The following is a 24571-nucleotide window of genomic DNA, read 5'->3' on the forward strand; positions in this document are numbered from 1 at the left end:
GAATTACTACTCTTTATTAAGGAACAAATATAATCAAGTGGACCCTGAACCTTAGAGTAAGGGTCAAACTCTAAGTATTGTTTAATGTGGTTTATCTCTGGCTACCTCATAAGAGCATAATTTTTTATTCCTATTTATTCTCTGAGATGTTGACACATCCCTTGTCTTTTTAAGAAAATATATCCTTCATGAATTATTGAGTTCTTAGAGTCATGTTTTTATTCACTTTTTCTCTTGATATTTACAAAGACTTTTTCCAGAAAATTACATTAGATTCCTGGCAAATGATTGGATTGGCAAATGATGCAAAAATATAGATCAATAACAAATTGGAAAAATCCATTATATATAATGTTATCAAGGGTTAGTGAGGATGTGGGGGAAGAAGAAATGATATATATGTTGGTTGGAGTGCAAAGACAGATCAGGGCTGTTGTAGGAGGGTTTATATAAATTTTAAAAACTGATCAAACAAAATAGTTTTCATGTTTACATAAAGTATGAAACGTATCAGAATGTTATATGCCATATTTAAAAGTGTTCATCTCTGAGGAGGGAAAAGAAGATTCTACAAGGGTCTGAATACCAGAAAATGGGGATCACTGAAAAGCTTCCTACAACAGTGATCACCCAAATTATTGGAGACTTTCAAATGTAAAAAACGCCCATGAAAAGTAAATGACAAAAATTAGAGCACTTCACAGCACAGTACTGTACTGACTGGATCAGTATTTTCCACACTGTGGGTACTTTTCCACGATGAGAATAAATGCTTTTGAACACTGAAGAATTCTCTTAAAGACAGACATCAAGTTACAAGTATAGACCACCAAAAATCCCTGATATTGGTTACTTCTAGATAGCATTAAAATATGAACCTGTTTAACATAATGAGGATATCTGGTCTACAGTTACAAAGCTGACACAGGCTATACAACAAATTTCATTAACTTGTTGGGCATGACTTCATCTAGGATTACTCACTCGTAGTTTCAATGTGGAACTGTAAAACCTCCAGCTCATATTAGGTACTCAAACATTCAGTTATGGCCCATAGCTACTTTTGGGAAGGAAAGAACACATCTAAATTTTTAAAGTTGTAAATTTCAATACTAAGAAGGATAAATATCAGCCAAACTATGCTACAATTAAACTTACTACTAAAAACACACTCAAATGCATATCTACAGTACCATCTGAGTGCTTGGAATTGTATTATTTCAAGGTCCTAATTTCCTCAATTGTCTGGCTTTTTAAAAAATGCAAAACACATTGCTATTTTTATGGTGTTTGATCTTTAAGCAGAGGTGCTTTCTTGTTCGGAGAAGGGGCCTAATTTGAAAATACTAGTCATCCAGAGGACATACAAAGAATGTGCTGTGACTGATACAAATATTTTTTTAAGTTAGCTTTGTTTTTTTCCAAACTAACACATATCCTCTATCCTTCCTCAGTACTGTTTGCTCAGCTGAATGTCCACAGGGTCCAATTTTCCCTCCAATTGCCCTTGCACGCTAATATAATTGCTGCTCATATGGGTAATTGGTCAGCCTAGAGCAGCATTTGTATGCATTTGTTCATCTACAGTATCTGGCAGCTTCTCAAATGATTCTGCACTCTTATAATACTATCATGTATTTTTACTTTTGCTTCTTTATAACAAGGCTAAGTAGGTGTGAATCTGTAAAGGATACATATTTTAAATGTTCAAAATTTGTATCTGCTGGAATATGCAGATACAAATTATTTTTATGCAGTGGATGTTTCTTTTCACTTGTCAGAGTAAATGAATCTAGTCTCAAATGTATGTGGTTCTAACTTCTCCCATTGTTTTCCTCCCCAAACAGAGCCAAATTAACTAGATAAAAACACACTTTAGATTAAAAAAAAAGTGACAAGCCATTTTTCACTTAGTAATAATACTGATGAAACAGTAAAAAACATTAATTTTACTAAAGCTTGTTCTTGAGCACATTTTAAATATTCTGTTTGACAAAATGGAAGTACACATAAAGTACGTCAGGTGAATTCCAGAGATTGTGTACAACTAAAGAAAAGAACTTGTGTGACTATTTGAGTTGCAAGCTGAACTAGCCACTTCTTTTCATGAAACACCATTTTATATTTGAAGGAATGACTAACAAACCACACTTTTTCAGACTTGGGTATTTGGCAAGCATCTTCTCAAAAATAAGTGAAGGTAATCTGTCACTTCAAGACAACTACTGACAGTATGTGGTTGCCAGTCATAAAATTCAAGTATTCACATGAAAATTCGTATTGTGAAAAATATTATCTGTCATCATGAGCCTAACTGCCTTCTAATACTTACTTTTCTGACAAGTCAGTGGTAATATTAATGAATTTATTTTGTATGGCTAAAAGAACTTTCCAAAATGAAAAAGAGACCAGTGAATTTTAAGAATATGAAAAGTTTCCTGGTATTGTTTCTAACTCCACATTGTAACTAACTAAACTTTAAGAAACCATCCCTTGAGTTTTTGTGTAGTTCCAGAGTAGAATATCTAGTTACTTGAAAAGATTATTAGAATACTACTGCTTTTCCCAACTACATTATTGGCATAAGACTAGACTTCTCCAGATACTTCTAACAAAATAACAATTCAACTAGTGTAATGCAGCAGTATGAGACCCAAACTACTTCTACGAAGGCAGCTATGAAAGCTCTGCAGCAATGTAAAATCATGGGTTTCTAAATAAAAATATTTGTTATTAATGTTAACATGTAATGAGTTTTATGTTTAAATGAATTAGCTGCTATTTAATTTTTTTCCTTTTTTTCCCCCCAAATTCTTCTAGGTCCTGATCAGTTTTATTTTCTAATACAATAAATACAGATAAATACAACTTACATAAGCAAAAATTCTTTGGGGCCTACAATGAATTTTATGAATGTAAAGGAGTCACCAAAAAGTTTGAGAACTACTGTAACATATAATCACTAAGAAAGCATTATTATAAATGCTACTTAGAATCAAAACAAAGGAAATTGCAAAAAAAAACAAGATTAAAGATTTATAACCCTTAAAAGTTTGTCAGAAGGCAAACTTCCTAACAAATCTGCTTTGACTTACCAATAAAGCAAAATTTATAGTTCTACCTGCAAATTTAGCAAATTAATTTATCCACTAATCTAGAATATTTTGCAAAATTACTTTTCTGGTGATAAAAATTTTAAAAAGAATTTTAAAAATACAGTTAAACCCCTGTTTTTCAATCTCAGGGCAGTTTCTACTAATTTACTGTTTGTAAGACCTGCTGATTTTCTTTTCAGAGCTAATGATTTTTTTTTTTTTCTTTTTTGGCCAACTCATGTTTACTTCTTTGTGACTTCCTACAAGTAAAGCATTTAGTTTAGGCTTAAAGAAAATGTGCCAACAAAAAGCTACTAGAATATAACTTCATAGGAACAAAGGCTTTAATTCAATATTCCCAGATCTAAAATAGTTCCTAGGTATAAACAAAGTCTCTGGATTTTACTGTATGTAAATTATTTCCCTAAGAAAAAATACTTCTATACAACAGAATAAATGTTAAAAAAATTGGGTAACTAAATCCAGCCATCTGGGTCTCAACATATCTCTAAGATAAATATGCCTAACTAGAAATACTGTGTTTGTCAATTCCAACCCTACTAGGTACATCTAGTTCTTTTTGAATACTTAATAAATTTTGGGATTATGGTAGAACAACATTCCAAGGCTAGTAATCATGAATAATTATCCACATTGTATAAAATTTTTTAAAGTGTCCAATTACATTGGTAGTACTGAAATCTAGAATTTGGGTTGATTTTCTTAAATAAAAAGGTAATGGAGAAAAACAGTCCTATGTTTTTAAAAAATATTTATTTAAAAATAAGATTTCAAAAAATACAGTACGTAATACATTTTGAGAAGTAAAAATTTCACAATTTAAATTAAAAACAATCTGCAAAGAAAATTGAAATATTACATGAATAAAACTAAATCACTACAATAAATTAAAAACACATTGTTCTTAAGGTAGATACACGGTTTGTTTTTCGTATTAAGAACCAGTGTAGACTTTTCATTTAAACAAATACATCTCGGCTACATGGTTCCCACTTGTCATTTTCACCCATTTTACTCCCTCTTCTCAATCTATTCTTATATCTCTCAACTACTATTTTCCTAATTACCATTAGCACTAGAAATGTTGGTGAAGATTTTCTTTACATTCTCTTAGGGGAAAGACAAGGTAAAAAATAACAAACAATGCAAGAAAACAGCACTCAGATCTATACATATTATGCATTGAATAAAAAAATGCCTGACAAATTTAAAAACAAGATCATCATATGGCACTTGGAACATACCACTATTAAAATAAAAGTATTTTAGAAATATAATGCTAGACAGAACTTGGGGTTCACACGCAATTTTAGGAGCCTCAAAATAACACAAAATTTTGACTATTCATTAAACTTGCCAGTCAGATCATATACAAAAAAGACTAATTCCAGGGACACAAAGTGAGCTCAGACAGCATGATCCACGTGTGCTCCGTCCTTGCAAGAGCCTATCTTTGTCCCCTCATGTTAGATTTGCAATTCACTTGTCTGAGTATCTCTGATATGGTGAATTTTTTTTTTTTTACTTTTGTATCATTTCGTTGCTTTATTCTTACACATAGTAAAGTAGAATTTTTTTTCTTTTAAATGTTCATCTCTGGGAGACAGTGAATAGAAGTGAATTTTCTACTACCCAGTAACTTGAAAAATTACTGCATACAGCCACATGCATTTAAATCATGCATAAACAAGCCAAATTACTCAGAATCAATATAGTAGCAACACAATCTAGGGAATATTGTTGGCAGATTAGAGAGAGACAATGTTGCTTCATCTCATTAGGCTTTCAAACAAATTTTGCCTTCACCTCTAATGATATGTTCATCGAGATTTCTACATATCGTTCAAATGACCTGAAGCCACATTTCACATAAATTTAAGACTTGATTCTTTTTTTCCATTCAGAATTCACTGCAAAACCACATATTGTATCTACAGTCAAGGAGAGGTTGATTTTAGCTGACTAACAATAATGTGAAATATATTCAAATGTGATTGTCTACTTTTCTAATACACACACTGTCACCTTCTTGCCAGAATCACTAACCATTTTAGCTGTAGTTGTAAGGACACAGAGTGTTTTGAGAGTTTTAAAGGGAAAAATTTGGAACCAAAATAGTATACATAGCAGTATTACATTTGGACAAAAGTACTTTAAATTACAAGTACACTTAAAGGGTGCTTTTCATTTTCGTAAAGTAAACTACTAAGCAAAATTAGTTGTAAAAGTAATCTTACTCTAACTTTCTATGTAAAGTGAATAACAATATCCAGACTCTTTTCATAAAGTTCAATATTCTGTTATCAGTTTTGCTTAAATCAAGGTATATATTTCCTCTTGGGAAAGCATCTCTCTCTCTCTGTCTCTCCGTATGTCTCTCTCTATATATCTATACACATATATATGTATATATATGTACACATACCTATATTTTAAGGGTGTTATTTTACTTTATTTGCAAAGTAGACAAATGGCAACAGTATTCTTTAAAGCCACTAAAGATTATACACACACACACATATGCTGAATTCTTGATCTGTAATCAGAATGAACCCTTAACTCTTCACTTTAGTATTTTGTTTTGGTATTCACTAAAGTGCCCAATAAGCTATACTGTTCATTTACATAAATAATATTAGAGTTCTTACTTTTTTATTGTTGCAGAAATAAAAAACTTGTGAAAAGTGCTTCAATAATCTTTTGTAATTTCAGCCTATCAAACTACCTTTGAAAGTAGCCAAGCTATATTAAAATACAAAATTAAAATCCATACATGCCTAACTGAAAAAAGGCCAAATAAGAAACATTTAAAATCCATTAAATTGTCACAGCAGCATGCAAAAAATAAGATTTGTTAATCAAACTGTTCTTAGTAACATTAAATTCTACTTTATAAACACACAATGATGTGAGAAGAAAACTCATTCAACCAAAAAGAAAATTAACTCTTTGGTACAGGAATTTAAAATGTCATTCAATGCTAAAGTGAATAGCACCAGGATGTTTTAGAGTTGTTGAGGTTGTAAGACACTAACTTCAGGCACCAGTAGGTTAAAATATCATCCAAAGGATACTGGCAAGAATATATAGCTTGCAATATGCAGATAAGGTTTCTTTTTAGTTAACAGCCTGCAAACAATTAAACCTTGTATTTAGTCAAACAGGCAGGCAAAGCTACAAAAAAGCCCACAAATTTGTTAAGCTATTTGTCCACATCTTTGTTTACATGTAAAGCTATCAATACCAAAACAATCAGTGTTGAACTGTTGTAAGCATGACATTACATGTTACAGATATTCAAAATACCAATAGAAATGGAGACTTTAAAAGTATCAAGAACTCCAAAATATCTCAAATGTTAAAGTGAAAGCCACCCTTATATGCATATTGTTTATTTTTCCTCCACTGACAAAATTTTCTATACACTCAGTATCTTTTCTTTGCAATAAGAGATTTCCAGAAAAGGTGCCAGTTTTTTCAAACTTTGGGCAACCTATTCATTTCTCCTCTGCATTAAATTGCTACATTTTCAACATTATTTTTAACACTTCATGTTAACACACTCTACACAATTATGATATTTAAAAGTAAAATATTTCTCAAAGGCATCTGACCAACTGAAGAGAAACAGCAATATAAATTCCTTAAGTTAAATAATTCAAACTAAATATTTATATGCACTAACAACTCTTCCAGTAAAAACGGTATAAATAAGAGATAAGGCTAAAATAATTACAGCAAAGAGATCTTCTGATGTCAGAAACTGGCTCCAGTCAACTCTGTTGCTGCGATGGTGATTATTCATGCACCATCCAGCCTTCTCTCCATCTTAGTAAGTTTTTAGATGCTCACTACTCATTTGTACCTATTCTCTAGGGTAGAGAAGGCAAAAATAACTTCATCATAGTAAAAAAATAATGATACTGGAAAATATCAGTAATATCAATGACTTTTAAAATATCACTGTTATTTCGGTTTCAAATTAGCAGGCAGTATTGCAACCTCTGAAGAACTAACAAAGATGTAGTAAGTTTTGTTGTTAAAAACTGCACAGTGATAAAGAAGTCAGAGAAATGTCACTTTCCTGAAGTTAAACCATCATCACCTCAAAAGCAGCAGAAATGCTAAATACTGATTAATATATAGAATTACAACATTGGTTCAAAATACTTCAAGCAAGTTGGTTCTAATACTTTCTCACATGGTACTGTAGAATATTCTAGAATTCAACTGAGAATGTCTATAGAGCACAATGAAATTTGTGATTTATAGATAAATTCAGAGGATAATTTGTAGAATAAAAGTTAACAAACGGGCATTAAATAACACATTCATTAATTATACAGTTAATAATACTAGCAAGTAGAACACATTAAATGTACACGGCTTATTAGCTACATTTACCAATACTTATGTATTTTTTAAAGCAGTAGTAGTAGAGTTGTGTGAAAATCTAACATTTCTATCTATTAGCAAACCACTTAATGTTAGTATGTGTGAATTTTATCAAACGAATTCTAGATATATCTATGTATATTAGAGGTCATCTCAGAAACGTATTTAATAAAGTAACTACAGGTTATTAAATTTGGTAAACTTGAGCTAAGTAATCTATTGTCACAGGAAGCACAAGAGAAGCAGAGACTAGAGCAAGCTCCAGAGAGAGACTAGCAGCTCTGTTAATTAATATGAACGGCATATTAAACCAGAGCTTGATACATTGTGATTTTATAGCAATACACGTGAAAACCCTCAAACTGCCCCATGAAAACACTCAAACACACATAAAATTGTGTGGCCATAATCTAAATCAGTTCACACTTCTTGGTTGGAAGTGTTGTCCTAAGTCTTCATGATTAGCATTCAGAATTAATACACCCTTTGGAGTGAAACATATTGCCAACTAGTTACTTGTTAAGGAAGTGACTTGAATGTCTAACGAAGAATAGTTATCATTAGCCACCATACTTAGAGAAAAATGCCTCTATGCATTGGCAAAAACATACTGATGTTAATTCTGACAGGCGTTTTAACTCAGCTGTTATACTGAACATTACATATTATGTTCTCCATTTTATTAATACTAAAATAAACTACTGTTTTTCTGAAAAAGAGGTTAATATGCTAACTACAATTTAAAATAGCTATTTCTTATGTTAAGCACGAATATTTTCAATACAACTCTTAAGCAAAATAGCACTTTTATTATAATGGAACATCAGCTAACTTGGTATTTTTAAACTATAAATCTGGGTTACAAAGTACCAACAGCTCTCTAACTGAATGCCTACTGGTTGAGGGGTCCTGAACTGAGTCCATTTTTGCCTAAAATCTTAAGCCTATGCAAAGGCCATAAATATTTTTGTTTGCAGAAAACAATGACAAATATGACTGTTCAGGAGGTGTAACTTATAGTATAGTAACTTATAGTAAAAACCTTCTATTTCCTGAAGCCCAATAATGACTCTACTAATGTAGAGCATCCTTTAACATACATTTTGCTTAAAATTAAACAGAATGTTTATAAAGAAATACTTCAGTCCAACATACATATTACATCAGTAATCTCACCGCTCACAATTATTTTCTAATGTCCAACACCTTTAGTTGTTTTCATAGTTTTCCAGAATACATAATAAGTTGATTACTAAAACTATAGATATAACTCTGGGAAAGTTAAAAAAAAAAACAGAAAAGGAAAAGTATACAAAGAATCATTAATTTCTGTGTTATTTTAAGGCAATAGAGCCAGTAAAAACAATTCATTTCAAAACTGAGTAAAAAAAAAACCCTAAATATAGTTTTTTAGCTATTCATTAAAACACAGTAGATGCTTGGTTGTTTTTGTAGCTACAAGAAATTTCTATTTTGTAATAAATTGGTAAAGGTAACACCTTTTCCTATTCTAAGGAATTACTCTGCCAAAATCAGGTTTAAAATAAAATATATGAAACGGCTTAGTTTATCCTAATCTGATATAAATTTGTGACTGATCGATAACAAGAATTTAATGAGAATATACATAAATGAAGCAAAGTAGTCATCACATTCTTAAGAACTAGAAATATAAAAACAACATGTTCACTTTCATAAAATTTTACATTTTTATACATACACTCTTCCTAAGTTTGTACTTTTGATATATTCAGAATGTGGCTATACTATTTATTTACTTAAAGGGCAGTAAATCTCTAGTGCCAGTATAATTACACCAATTAGCCAAAAGAGGGCGCAGAAAGAACACTGGTAGATACTTAGGAAACTGCCAGTTGGTTTCTCTCTAGTAGTCTAACAAGAATTAATTAACAAAACCCACAGGAGGGTTAGGTATGCAAACCTGGGAATACTGACAGTTACATAGTAAGTATATATAGATATACTTTAATATACATTCTTATGTAAATATACTGATAGCATTTCTGCCATTCAAATAAAATAAGCATATGCTTTTCTAGTGTATTCGTTTGTAGTCCAATAATTTAAAGTTATTGAGTACAGAGGGATCAGGACGAGGGAAGGTAAAGAGGAAAAGAGTAAAGAATATACCCTAGAAGTGGTAAATCTAGGAAAAATAAGAATACAAATCATCAGAGTATGAAAGAGATGCCACCCAGTACCTTTCAGTGTACCTACTGCTACCACATAAAGTATAAATCAGCCACAGAGATCTTTAGGGGATGTTCATTGGCTCTGTTGTTTTCTTAAGGTCCTTATTTGAAAGGAATGCATACAATATAAGGCATTCAACTGACATCTACTTCCATTATCTATATATTACTTCCTTATAAACAGTTCTGTCACCAAGCCAAATGTGGTCAATTAGCTCGCACAAAATGCAACCCATTTGCCTGACATGAACATTCTAATTTTGTGTTTCATGAAGCTTTATAAATATATTTCTTCTATTTAATTCACTACATCTTTTTTAAGTACCAATAAATACGTTCATCTGCCACTTCTGAGTTTTTAAGTAATAAAGTATTCTAATTAGAACATGAAAAACATAATATTAACATCTCTGAGAAGGACTTACTCTATTATTTCAGAATATTTTATAAGATATTTACAATTTCTGAAAGAACTAACCACAGTACAGCCAACTGGCTGACAATGGTAACCTTCTGTTTAATTATTTCCCAGGTATTATTCCTTACTTCCAAGACTAACTAAAAGGAAAATATTAGCATGGTTCATCAACAGCAGACTTTTTCAATCTTCTCTTCAAGGGAAAGACTGTGAGCACATAAATTCTTTTAAAAGATATATGAGTTTTGCAGTATTCTAATGGAAAAAAAATTAAAAGCTGAGTTTTTTCAAAGCATACTAAATGTCTTTTCATACAAATGTTCTATGCCTTGCAAAAGAACAACACTATTAGTAATATAAATTTGTGCAAGGATAATGATAAACCCAGATCATTATATTTTTTTATTTTAGGGTCACTTCCTAACATTAGCTAATCTCTCAATGCAAATTATAGCCAAACAATTAAAATTTAATTTTAATTTAGGTGATTATAAGTACACAAAAATTAGTAACTTCTTTTAGTAGTAGCTTCTTATAAATAAAATTTCTATATGAGTTGGTCAATATCTATATATAAACCTTCAATGTGGAATTTTACATCTATTAGTACATAAATAAAAGTAAAAAGTATACTCTTTTCAAAAGCACAATATTCCTCTTTATACTGTACATTATATATTATCTAATTATACTAGCATTTTAAAAACATATGCATCCTAACGTAACTGCACTAGAAAAGGTAATTGTGAAGTTATTGCAAATTCTCTCCCCTTTTTGCTCATTAAAATCTTAGGGTAAAACAGGAATACATGCCCACTGGTCAGGAGTTCTCCTGGGGGCAAATATTCTAATCACAATCAATAATTACAACAGCAATGATGAAAATGGAAAAATTATTGTGAAAAAAGTTTTAACGTTTCCTTTACAGTCAGGTAGGTAGTTGGGTGTTTTACTTCAGTGGTACTTTTATTTTGGTTTTGGTGAAGAAAAAAAGAAGAAAACATTAGCCACTCCTAGGAAATCACTGCCCTTTTTTGTTGCTGTTGCTCACTCCTTTGCTGCTGCATTTTTTAAAAATGTTGCAGCATACATAAAAGGAAAGGTTATTTAAAATTGGATTTGAAAAAGAAAATTTATCTATACTATAAGAAGGTGTATCAGCTTTTGTAAAACTTGAAAAATTAAATTCAGATTTGGTTAGTACTGTTTAAAAGTGAAAATTTTAAATTAACATCTGAAATTTACCATAAATTAGAATCTGTAACATTGTCAGTACTAAAAGAAATTATGTACCATTATTTCATCCCAAGCACTGCCTTTTGAGTTTAATAACAAAAGCATTTAAAGAAATCCCTGTGGAAAGCTAATTTGAAAGTAAACATGCTTTAAAACTTAAATATAGATCTTGTATTAGTCCCACAACAGGATCAAGATCACTATTAAAATAAAGCCTGGGGCACATTATGATGCCTATGATTGGTGGGTGGATTTTAATTGACTTGAAGACTGTCATAGTTCTATTATCATAAAACCTGTAACGCATTTCCAGCATGGAGGACCCATCTGTGCCCACCATCCATCTGTTTAGACATGATTGGCAAAGTGGTAGGGAACTCGCAGTGGTTGCCTCTGCCTGAAAGGAATGAACCACAGGATCTTCCAACGAGTGCCAAAAACTTCTGAGAAGGTCTGCTGCCATGGCTTTCGGGGCCTCGATCTACAGAAGACAGCATTATTAGTGAAAGACAGCACTCCCATGGTGCACTTCAGTCAGCTAAAACAATACAGGTTGGCTGGGGATCCATTACTGGACTCTGATGAATTGTGTCCCAGCATCATAAACACAGCTTTTCTTTCATTATGGCATGCAGCTGAGTTTTAACTCTGGATAACAGATATTGTATCTCTGTCGTCAATCAACCTAGCAAAACTTTTGAAGCAGAGGAGAATCTCAGGATTAACAGAATGTGTGTCAACAACACAGTAGCAAATCTCTTTTGATGTACTTTCAGGACAAATAATTTAACTTACTTTAGTTAGACAAGGCAAAAGAATGAACAGCATTTTAGTGTGAAAACTATCATGGCTGGAAGACCCCTACTGTAAGACTGGGGTATGCTCGTCTAGCACGGGCCTCAGACAAGGCAACAAGAAAAAGCCATCATTATATTATCTTTCTACAATATGCACATATTTCTCAAATATGTCTTATTTTTAAATAAGAATACCACACATTTCAGTTTTATACTTACATATCTTCACAACAGTTTGACATCTTTTCAATAGATGTTGTATCCTATCAAAAACAAAAAATTATTTTCAGATATAACAAAGTTATTGTCTTTATTCTATATCTATTCTATGATGTTTTTAATGTTATTCTGAGATTATTCTAAACATTTAAACCATTTATATATGAGTATTATAAAATTTAAATTATCTTTCACACATTGCTGGAATCCCCTTGGAAAAACAAAATCAACATTATGCAAAAAAAAAAAAAAAGATTTGGTTAGTACTGTTTAAAATACAAAAACCTCACAAAAACTGTGGGAGTAGCACTTCATTAAAATATAACCTTTTAATACATTTGCTTTCTTGACAATTCATTTGAAAGTCTACAGTCTACTTTCAACTTAAGTGTCAATGAATACGCATTAAAAATAAATATAAAAATGACATCTGAAATAAACTAATGAACTGAAAACTGCCTAAGAGTCGAAGAGTGCTACGGGTTCTAGATTTCTGTAAACAACAACAAAACTCAATAAAGCAATCTATGAATTTGCCATATTACAGCATCTATTACTCTGAAAACTAAGCTGACCAGAGTTCTTTTTTAGCAGAAAAATAACTTTTTTCATAATAATGCAATTCCCTAATTGTATGCTTTCTATAAGGCTCTAATGCAAATACATAAGAAAAACATTTCAACAAACAAAAGACTGCTTTCTAGAAATGCTGGTTTAATTTCTGTTGTCAGAAGACTGATCATTAGATTGGCAAACCGTTATGATAATAGCCAAATAATAAAAACACAAATTATACAATCTTATTTTTAGAAATTTATTTGTATTTTAAATATTCTTTGAAACAGTGCAAAAGAGTATATTCATTCAAACATACCAAAAGTTGGAGAAGTTATCTTTTTATCCCTTTACCTAAACACTTTGCTCATACACTGGTGAACTTATTAAGCAGTACTATTCATACAAACACTTGCAGCTACAAGTAAAATCCCAAGAACTTACTTGGCTGTAAAACTTTTTTTGCATGATGCCAATAAACAGCACCTTCACTCAAAAACAACTCTTTAGAGACGTTAAATAGCTCATCATATTAAATTCTCATTATGAATAGTTGCATAACTAGTTAGCCTATATAAGAAGAAATTAGAGAAAATGGATCTACTTTTAAGATAACTAGTAACCAATAACACAGTTTCATTTACAGATTTTCCAGGAATTTTTTTAAAGCTATAGATTAGCTATATATTCTATATTAGTTTTTCTATCAAACATTATAATTCATGGTATCCAATGATAATTCTATTAATAATTAACCTTTCTCAGCTCTGTTGTAATTTCCTCAAAATGTGTGACTTTATGAAAACACAGTCTATAAACATATAACACTGATTAGGGTCTTAGAGGAAATTTGGGCCTCAAGTTCCACAGCTGTAAAGGAAGTAAATGAAATCATTTTAGTGGTTTCTTAGAGTTTTGGTGGTGACATGTTGTTCCAGAGCAATTGAAACAGCTTGTGCAAAGAAAAAGATGAAACAGAAGTCAAAGAGAAAGATGAAATAGAAATGCTATTACGAAAGGTATGTGAATGGCCTAAGATCACAGTTGTGGGCAACACTTAAAAACTAGAAACTATTCCATGGCATATAAGGCAAATAAAAGGTCCGACAACTATCATCAGCTAAAATTAAGGGAAATTTTTACTATGCAGAAACTGCAACTTCCTTATAATCCTGAGAGATTTATTTGTGGCATTAGAAAAGTCAACTTTAAAGATTTCAGATTTAGATTTCATACAGAAAAGGCTTTTATTTTCAAATGTTTTTGATACCTTCCCCAAATCTGTTTCAGGAAATAACTAGAAGACCATCTACTAAATCATCATAAGCATGGTTATTCTTTCAAACAATGTGATATTTACCATTATTTTAGGAGTAGGATTTGTGAGGCTGGCCACAATAGGCTATATTTTTCCTCTGGAAATGGCAAATGCTCATCTCTCTGAAACGCTATCCAGAATACTGTTATAAGTACAATTTGTATTTCAGCAACCGAACATGTCATCAAGTTTTTGCACTGGTGCTTACACGTAACACACCCAGAGCAATATAAGTTAAGTTATCAAATCCACAAGTAGGACAGAAACATCAAACTAGAAGAGAACAGGGGTTACTACCAGCAAGAATACGAAAAAAACACTTTATCCTCAAATGTCAAATTAAGTTTAATATACTTTTGGCATTTTAAAAAACACTAAAATAATTAAAATATTTTGGTGCAGATAACTTCATTCAATACCGAAGACTCAACATGGTTAGTGCCCATCATAAAAGGACCAATATGATAACTATTATCCTTAAGGAGTTTAAATACAAAGTATAAGTTCTTAGTGATATGTAAAACTCAGCATTCCAGAGAAATTCACTTGTCCAGGAATAACATTTCCACCATGTGTTGTCGATGAGAACACTTCATTTATAGAGAAATATTTATGCCTTGATTACAGTCTAATGATCAGAACATCTAAGACTTTCATCAGTCTATAACTAAGAGATATTTAAGAATAATTTATTATTTTAAAAACTGGAAGTTTTTAAAAAAAATAATGAACTAGAAACAGCAAGACATACAGAAATACAGGCCCTACCTAGTTTACCTAATATTTTATCTTCTGATGGGTGATCTCACCTAAGAAATTATTTTTATTTTTTAGGTCTAGTCTAAAAAATTATGTTGACTATTAAAAAAAAACTGTACCCTAACTAATAAGATTATACCTGGAATGGGAGAAAAGGTTCGTAAGAGAAAGGGAGAGAGATATCTACTGGCCTGATGTTAGAAAAATGGGAGGTTGCGGGTGCAGGATAAAGAGCCAGAATTTATCACCAGCGGTTTCCTGGTAAACAGACCTGAGAACCCAGTCCTCTTGGCATAGACAGCTTGATGATACAATCCATCCAACTAACTCATCCTGTTTTGAGTTCATTCTCACCAAGCAACACTTTGCCACATATGTTGTTATACAGGAAAAAGAATGTGCTGAAGAGTCCTTTGGCACACCTGACAATTGCACATACAGGAATAAACAATCTGTTATATGACTATCTTGACTATCTCTTTTGAGTCTGGAAATAAGAGCCATTGCCTCTGGGCCTGTTTAACCCTGCAAACAATTTCAAAATGGAGTTTCTAGACCTGCCAAACCACAGACCTGATGAAAGTAAGAATATTCTTTTCATTAGCCTCCTTAAAGACAGTTCAATCTAACCTCAATTATCACCTGCATTCTTTATTATTATAGGTCTTGTTGATGCTTCTAAGTCTGCTATATATAGCTAACCAATGACTCTATGGTGATTTAACCTAGTTTAAAACACTATTCTATATTTTAAAAATTTACTGAAAATAGATCAAAAACTTCAATGTAAGACCTGAACCTATGAAACTACTGGAAGAAAACACAGATGAAATGCTTTATGACATTGCCTGGATAAGGATTTTTTAGATAAGACATAAAAAGCAAAGGTAACAAAAGCAAAAATAGACAAACGAGATTACATTAAACAAAAAAGCTCTGCACAGCCAAGGAAACAACACAGTGAATGGCTGGGTGTGGGGGCTCATGACTGTAATTCCAGGACTTTGGTGGATTGCTTGGGGCTAGGTGTTCAAGCCCAACCCAGGCAATATAGTGAGAACCTGTCTCTACAAAACAAACAAATAAACAAAAACTTTAAAAATTAGCAGGGATGGCAGGGTGGCATGTGCCTGTAGTCCTAGCTACTTGGGGGACTTAGGTGGGAGGTTTGCTTGAGCCCAGAAGTTCAAGACTGCAGTGAACTATGATCATGCCACTGCACTCCAGCCTAGGCGATGGAGTGAAATCCTGTCTCTTAGAAAAAAAAAAAATACAGTAAAAAATCAACCTAAATAATGGAAGAAAATCTCTGCAACCATATATCTGACAAGGGGTTAATACCCAGAATACGTAAGAAACTCAAACAATAGCAAAAAAAGAAAAATCTGATTCTAAAATAGAGAAAAGATTATACAAATGACCAACCAGTATATGAGAAAATGTTCAACACTGCTAGATATTAGAGAAATGTAAATCAAAACCACAATGAGAAATCACATAATCCCAGTTAGAATGGCTATTATAAAAAATACAAATGGTAAGTGTTGGCAAGGATGTGGAGAAAAGTGAACGCTTACACACTCTTGGGGAAGATGTGGATACATACAGCCATTATAAAAAACAGTATGGAGACACCTCAGAAAATTAAACTACCATATGATCCAACAATTAGAGTACTGGGTACACAATCAGCCCTCCATATTTGTGGGTTCTATAGCTGTGATTCAATCAACCATGGATCACAAATATTTTAAGAAAAACAATTTTTAAAACAATAATAATACAAATAAAAATAATATTTAACAACTATTTGCATAGTATTTACATTGTATTAGGTATTATAAATAATCTAGAGATGATTTAAAGCATAAGGGAAGATGTCCATAGGTTATATTCAAATACTACATCATTTCACATAAAAAACAGGAGCATAAGTGGATTCTGACATCCCTGTGGAGTCCAGAAATCAATCCCATGGAGAGTGAGGGACAACTGCATAGCCAAAGGAATAAAATCAGTATGTCAGACTCCCATATTGATTACAGCACTCTTCGCAATAGCCAAGCCATGGAATCAATCTGTAACTAACAGCAGATGAGTAGATAAAGTAAATACGATATATATACATAATGGAATATTAATCGGCCATAAAAAAGAATGAAAATATGATCATTTGCAATCACATGGATAAATGAAACAAGCCAGTTACAGAATGACAAATGCTGACTGTTCTTACTCATATAGAGAATCTTAAGAAAGTTGATCTCATAGAAGTATGAATAGAACAGTACTTGGCAGAGACTGGGGAGGGTAGAAAGAAGTGAAGGATGGGTAAGAGGATGGTCAATGGGTACAAAGTTACAATTAGAAAGGAGTAATAAATTGTGGTGTTCTCTTGTACAGCAGTGGGATTACAGTCAACAAGAATGTACTGTATATCTCAGAATAGCTTGAAGAGAGGATTTTGAATGTTCTCACCACAAAGAAATGATAAATGTTTGAGATGACGGATAAGTTAATTACTGATTTGATCATTATATTACGTATACATATATTGAAACATCACATTGTACCTCATAAATATGTATAATTATTATATGTCAATTAAAAATTAAAGATTAAAAACACTACTCAGGTAAGTTTTTCACATTTAGAGATTTGCCTGCTTTATATGTTACTAATTTCTTTTAATTCTAAGAAAGACGTTCATTTCACTTCTTAGCACCTCTGAACAGTAGCTCATTTAAATTTAAATTTTTCCATAGCACTTAGCAGCATATATGGTAAAAAATGGTCAACTTAATGTAAATTTTCAGCACTAAACTAATTGGACATGAACAGAAACAGCATGATTCCTTATTTTTAGTTTTGTTTTCAATCAAAAGAGGAAAATGTCCTGTTAATCTCATCTCGCTCTCTCTTCCTTTTAAGTCAGAACTACTTTCCTCATTTGAAATGAATGGTTCTTAAAGCACCCATTTCCAACAAAAGACCAGCTACGTCTTTTATTAGGGGTCTAAAGTTCACATAAACATCTAATCATTCATAGAACAAAAGTGAGAAGGCAACAGATCTTACATTTATAGCCACTGAAAATCTCTTTCCAAAATAATCCCTACATTTCTCTTCATTCCTACATTTCTCTTCATCACACTACTTTCTGACTGTATAACCTAAAGAAAATTGCTAAAACTCTAGACCTCAGTTTCCAAATAATAATGCTTACCTCATAGGTTTTTGAGGGGATTAAATGAGTTAATAATGTCAAAACCCCTTATAGCTCCTAAATAAATGGTACTCCTAGATTTTACTGATATTGCCTACTACCTACTTTCTGAGAAGGCTTGGAAATAAATATCTCAATTACCTCAAAATGTAACTTTCAAAATTATGTTTAAACAAACAAGTGGTTTTATAATGAAAAATAAAATAATAGGGACAAGAGACTACATGTATAAAATTCTATGCCCTCTAAGAGTTTATAATCCAGTTGAAAAAACAAGTCCTAAATGCATAAACCATGATTTATTTATTCATTTATCCATCTATCAAAAATTTACTAAGTATCTACTATGACAGTCCTTAGCATTATGGAGCTTACAGTCTAGTAAAAGTATTCAAGTATACAAGAAATAATTATATAGGAATATAGAGAGGAAGCCAGCAAGAAAAATTATACACAATAATGTATTGTATAAATAAGTCTTGCACTAATTAGAATATTTGGAACAGCTGAAAACTGTTTATAATCAAAACTCAAATTTAACTACTCTTACATTTTTAACACCAAAATTTTACTTTGATAAGATTTTTAGTTATCAGTAGAAAAAAGATGGGCATTTAATATGCCCCTTTGGCTGAGATTCAGGGAATAATAATATATCAATAAAATGTACATAAATTATTGTGACAAAATATAAGCAAACCATAAATATAAGATTTACTGCTTCCTGCAATTCTATGATATTTTACTGTCAGATTAAATATTTGTGTAGATTCAGATCAAAAATAATAAATGAATATTTAGGGAAAATTGCAAGTAAAAGGAAAATCCATAAATGTTTAGTTTCCTTACCAACATTTTTTAGGCATCTATTTAATCACTCAAGTAATTAGTAGTGATTTAAGAAAATGTAAATGCACTATCCTACTGAAAAAAATTATAAAAAAAGATGTTTTTAATTACTTTTATCAAAAATACATCCATGCACTTTATTACACTGAGCAGAGAGAAATTATAAACAGGAACATATGTATGATAAAGAGTAGTCCAATTCATTCCACACATCACAATTATCACAATACATTTTAATAATTCTATTTTAAAACAGTATTTCATACAATTATGTAATGTAACTTAGTATTTAAACAAATATTTTTGGGAAGGGGGAAGCTAGTTTCTATAAACTTCTTTATTATATACAAAATTCTAAAAAAAATTATACCCAATTTTACTATATGATGTTAAAAGCATGTTTTAAAAAAGGGACATTTTAAATTTTAGTCAACTTTCTAGGTTTTAAAAAAGCTATAAAATCTTTCATATAATATTACAATTAGAAATATTATATTAGAAATACATTTATTTTGTTTCTGTTAAGCAAAAACTCAAAGAGGAAAATAAAAATGATATAGAGAGTTCCCTTTATAAGAAGGCTAAGTGAGCTGGGGTCAGCATAATTAGCAATGATTTTCATGTCTGCAATGCTGACCTGGAGTTGAGTAGATGAAATCTAATTTTTATAAAGAGTGTACTGAATCTGCTAATTCACAATGATTGGGCAGAATACCAGGCAAAATTTAACTATAGGGATTAATAATTTCAGGACTACATTTCTGTGTACAGATTAAAAGGCAAGTAAGTCAACAAATTGATTAGTAAAATGATATCTTTATTAATGATGTAGATAGTCTTCTTTAAACTGATTTAACATTTTGAACATAAGATACTTTTCACTGCATAAGGTAACCTATTTAAAATTGTCACCCCTGCATTTGTGATTTCTCCAGTATTTAGGTAAATATTAACTTTGTGAGTTCAGTATGAGCCAGTATTCATGGGAGAAATATTTTCCTCTTAATTTGAAAAGCTTTGATTTAAGGTATCTTTAGTAATTCAAATAGAATCCAATGATAGTACCTGTGAAACCAAATGCAAAAATCACTATTTTTTTTTGAGAATTTAGTCTTTTACAAAATTGCAACTAAATACATCTGTCTCACTCTACCCCCAACCTCACCACAACTGAGAAAAGCTCCAGAGACATCATCAAAAGCTTACACTATTATATAAACTCCACAGAGCCTAGAAAACAAAAATGCTTGTATATAAAATTTAGATAAACTGTCAGAGCGGTGTCATGGTACACAATAGCTCACTGTCAGAACCTCACCAGAATGTGCTGTACCAGCTGTTACAGCACTTCTTGATTAACTCTCTCCAAGCCCAGTGACTGAAAACATGACGAATACAATCACTCAGCACTATTAGTACTGGTGGTCATCAGAATGGATATTATTGTTGGCTGTGTGTGAAGTACTGCTCAATAATTCAGACAACATCAATTACATTAATAACACCATCACTATCCACTTCATTCAGAAACAGCAAAAAAGAAGAAAAAACAGGCTACACAGCCTGAAGTCTAAAAAATAATTTGACTAACCTGTTCCCCTTAATAAAAAAGAATGCCATTTAAATCCTTTTTAAAATTAAATTGAAAAATGATCACAGGTAATCCTTTTGAATTGGGCTTCAGATTAGTCTATTTAATGGAAACATCTGGTTGTGTTGAAATCTTTTAACCTTGAAAATGAGATTAGAAATCCACTATTTTTAAGTTAAAGTAATTTCTAATTATTTTATCTGGGTCACAGATAATCTACTCTTGTTAGGTCTAAAATGACATCAGATTATCACTGCTATGATTATCCTTCCTGCTATCAATAGGAAGATGAGATTTTTTTTCTTCCTATACATGAGATAAATGATTTATTTATTCCAAGGAAAAATGAATAATGGTAAAAAAAAAAAAAGTTACTGAAAACTGATATGCTGGTTTCCTGAAACCTCAAGCTAAACTCCAAAGAGAGCACTTATTTTGTTTGTTTGATGTCTAGTTGGTCTATATTCAAGTTATGCAATAAAATAGTTTATGTAATGAAACGATATCTGTACCAGTAGTTTCCCAAAATGCCTCGAAGATATTTAATGTGCAAGAGTAGGGGAAAAGTAAGACTGCAATGGAAGGATTAAATTTACTGTGATTCCTTCTCCCACTTCTTTCTTATGCTACCCAAGAAATTCATCACTTCTTTAACACTGTAAAGAGAGATCCATGGATTCAAATTATGACAAAAATATGTCCAAATATAAAATTTCTTGTTGGTAATCTTAATTTTATCACAAAACAGCAAATGTATTTTACAAAGTAAGCATAATCTATATTTTAACTTTATTAAAACATAAAAAACTATTTTATTTAAATGCTAATAAATCATTAGATTTAAAATTAAACACTGAATGCATTATACTTTTAAATAATCAAGACTCAAAGACCAATGTGAGGAGGAATAAATTCTGGAAACCCTTTTTAATTTTTTTTTAATCCAAAAAGGGTAATGCTTGAAGTTCACTATGAAATCCCAGTTAAAGAGACTTAAAAATTTATTGTAATTCTAAAAAGTACTTGTATTCAAGAGAAAGTAAAGTGACTAAAGGTTAAGACAACAAATATATCCTCCCTTTTGCTTTCTCTTTAATACTTAGCTCTTTTTGAATATTTCACAGATGTATAATTTTTGTAGATATCAGCAATGTCTGACACAGTGTTCTGAGAGGGAACTACATGTATATGCAGAAACAGATGAAAGTTTTGGAGTGAGCATTATTTAACAAATGTGGTTTCTATTCAGTTTTAGAAATATCACATCATAACTCAATCTATCTTAATAAAATGTAATGTTTTCTATATTACAGAAAAAAAACCTTGCAATTTGAGAATTAACATGTTGATAGAAGAGAGTCAGAATCAAATCTTATATACAAAAACCATAAATAACTTACAGAAATACCTCAAAGATATTGCAGGTTTCGTTCTGTACAATGAAATGAGTACTGAAATAAAGCCAGTAACAAAAATGTTTCGATTTCTCGCTGCATATAAAAGTTATGTTTCTCTCCGTCTCTACTAAAAATACAAAAAAAAAAATTAGCTGGGCATGGTGGCACGTGCCTGTAATCCCAGCTACTCAGGAGGCTGAGGCAGGAGAATTGCCTGAACCCAGGAGGCGGAGGTTGCAGTGAGCCGAGATCGCGCCATTGCACTCCAGCCTGGGTAACAAGAGCGAAACTCCATCTCAAAAAAAAAAAAAAGTTATGTTTATGCTATATTCTAGTCTAATACACGTACAACAGCATTATCTCTAAAACACAATGTATATATCGACCTTCAATTAAAAGTACATTATTGCTAAAAAATGCTAATGATCATTTGAATCTTCAGGGAGATGCAATCTTTTTGCTGGTGGAGGGTCTCGCCTCCAAGTGGATGGATTCTGACTGGCCAGGGTGGTGGCTGCTTAAGGCTGGGGTGGCTGCCACAATTAAATCAATAAAGTTTGCTGCATGGGCTGACTCTTCCTTTCACGTAAGATTTCTCTGTAGCATGCGATGCTGTTTGATAGCACTTTACCCATAGTAGGACTTTGTTCAAAAATCTGGAGTCAGTCCTCTCAAACACTGCCACTGCTTTACCAACTAAGTTTATCTACCCTTAGAAATCCTTTGTTGTCATTTCAATAATGTTCACAGTATCTTCATTAGGAGTAAACTCCATCTCAAAACACCACATTTTGTGCTCTTCCATAAGAAGCAACTTCTCATTCATTCAACATTGATCATGAGATTGTAGCAATTCAGTCACATCTTCAGGCTCTACTTCTAATACTATTTCTCACACATCTGTAGTTATCCCCTGCACTGAACACTGGAACCCTTCAAAGTTAGCTATGAAGTTTGGAATCAGCTTTTTCCAAGCTCCTGTTCATATTGCTATTTTGGTCCCCTCCCACAAATCAAAAATGTTCTTACTGGCATCAAGAATGGTAAATCTTTTCCAGAAGGTTTTCAGTGTACTTTCTCCAGATCCATCAGAGGAATCACTATCTATGGCAGCTATAGCCGGTGAAATGTATTTCTTAAATAATAAGACTTAAAAATTGAAATTATTACTCTTTGATCCATGGCATGCAGAACAGATGTAGCAGGCATGAAAACAACATTAATCTCCTTGTATATCTTCATAAGAACTCTTGAGTGACTTGGTACATTGTGAAATATTATGAAAGAAACATTTTTCTGTGTAGGTCTCAAAAGTGGACTTAAAATATTCAGCAAACCAGGCTGTAGACAGATGTGGCGGTCACTTGGGCTTTGTTTTTCCATTTCTAGGGCAAAGGCAGAGTAGATTTAGCATAACTCTTAAGAGCCTAGGATTTTTGGAATGGCAAATGAGCACTGGCTTCAACTTACATTCACCAGTTGTATTAGCCCCTAACAAGAAAGTCAGCCTGTCCTGTCCTTTGAAGGTTTGAAGCCAGGCATTGACTTTTCCTCTGTAGCTACAAAAGTCCTACATGGCATCTTCTTCCAATAGAAGGCTGTTTTGTATACACTGAACATCTGTGGTTTTAGGTAGTCGCCTTCATTAATTATCTTAGATCTTTTGGATAATTTGCTGCAACTTCTACATCAGCACTTGCTGCTTCACCTTGCATTTTTTATGTTACGGAAATGTCTTATTTCCTTGAGCCTTAAGAATAAATTTCTGCTAGCTTCTGACTTTTCTTCTTCAGCTTCCTCACTTTTCTCAGCCTTCATAAAACTGAAGAGAGAGTCAGGGCCTTACTCTGAATTAGGCTTGGTTTAATGGAATGTTGTGGCTTGTGTGATCTTCTAACCAGACCACCAAAACTTTCTCCATATCAACAATAAGGCAGCTTCGCTTTCTATCATTTGTATGTTCTCTGAAGTAGCATTTTAAATTTCCTTCAAAAACTTTTCCTTTACATTCACAACTTGGCTATTTGGCACAAGAGGTCTAGTTTTTGGCCTATCTAAGCTTTTGATATGCTTCTCTCATGCAGTTTTAATTATTTGTACCTTTTGATTTAAAATGAGACATGCAACTTGTCTTTTAATTTGAATACTTAGAGGCCACCACAGGGTTGTTATTTGGCCTAATTTCAATATTATTGTATCTTAGGGAATAGCAAAGCCCAAAGAATAAAGAGAGAGGAAGGGCTAGTGAATGCAGCAGTCAGAACATGCACAACATTTACCAATAAGTTCACCATTTATATGGGTGCAGTTTGTGGTGCACCAAAATAATTACAATAGTAACATCAAAGATCACTGAACATAGATCGTAACAGATATAATAATCATGAACACGTCTGAAATACTATGAGAATTACCAAACTGTGGCACAGAAACAACAGGTGAGCACACACTGTTGGGAATATTGTACTGAAAAACCTACTTA

The 24571-nt window shown here is 32.0% G+C and overlaps 1 protein-coding gene across 6 annotated transcripts in view; it reads right to left on the minus strand.

Moving 5' to 3' along the window:
• Positions 1-3850: 3850 nt before the first annotated feature.
• ZDHHC21 (zDHHC palmitoyltransferase 21) overlaps positions 3851-24571 on the minus strand; it is a 66438-nt gene continuing 45717 nt past the window's right edge. For 3 of the 6 annotated variants that reach the window (XM_078369338.1, XM_035305961.3, XM_017973654.4), the window contains 2 exons: positions 12395-12438; positions 3851-11859 (listed from right to left, as the gene is read on the minus strand). In XM_078369338.1, coding sequence (XP_078225464.1) covers positions 11727-11859; positions 12395-12438 — 177 coding nt within the window. In that variant the 3' untranslated portion in view covers positions 3851-11726. Of the gene's footprint in view, positions 11860-12394; positions 12439-14309; positions 14398-19897; positions 23475-24571 lie in introns of those variants that run through there. The other 3 variants (XM_017973660.4, XM_078369348.1, XR_004744894.3) reach the window with 2 other exon arrangements.

Source organism: Callithrix jacchus, chromosome 1, assembly GCF_049354715.1.
Source record: "Callithrix jacchus isolate 240 chromosome 1, calJac240_pri, whole genome shotgun sequence".
Taxonomy (NCBI): Eukaryota; Metazoa; Chordata; class Mammalia; order Primates; family Cebidae; genus Callithrix; species Callithrix jacchus.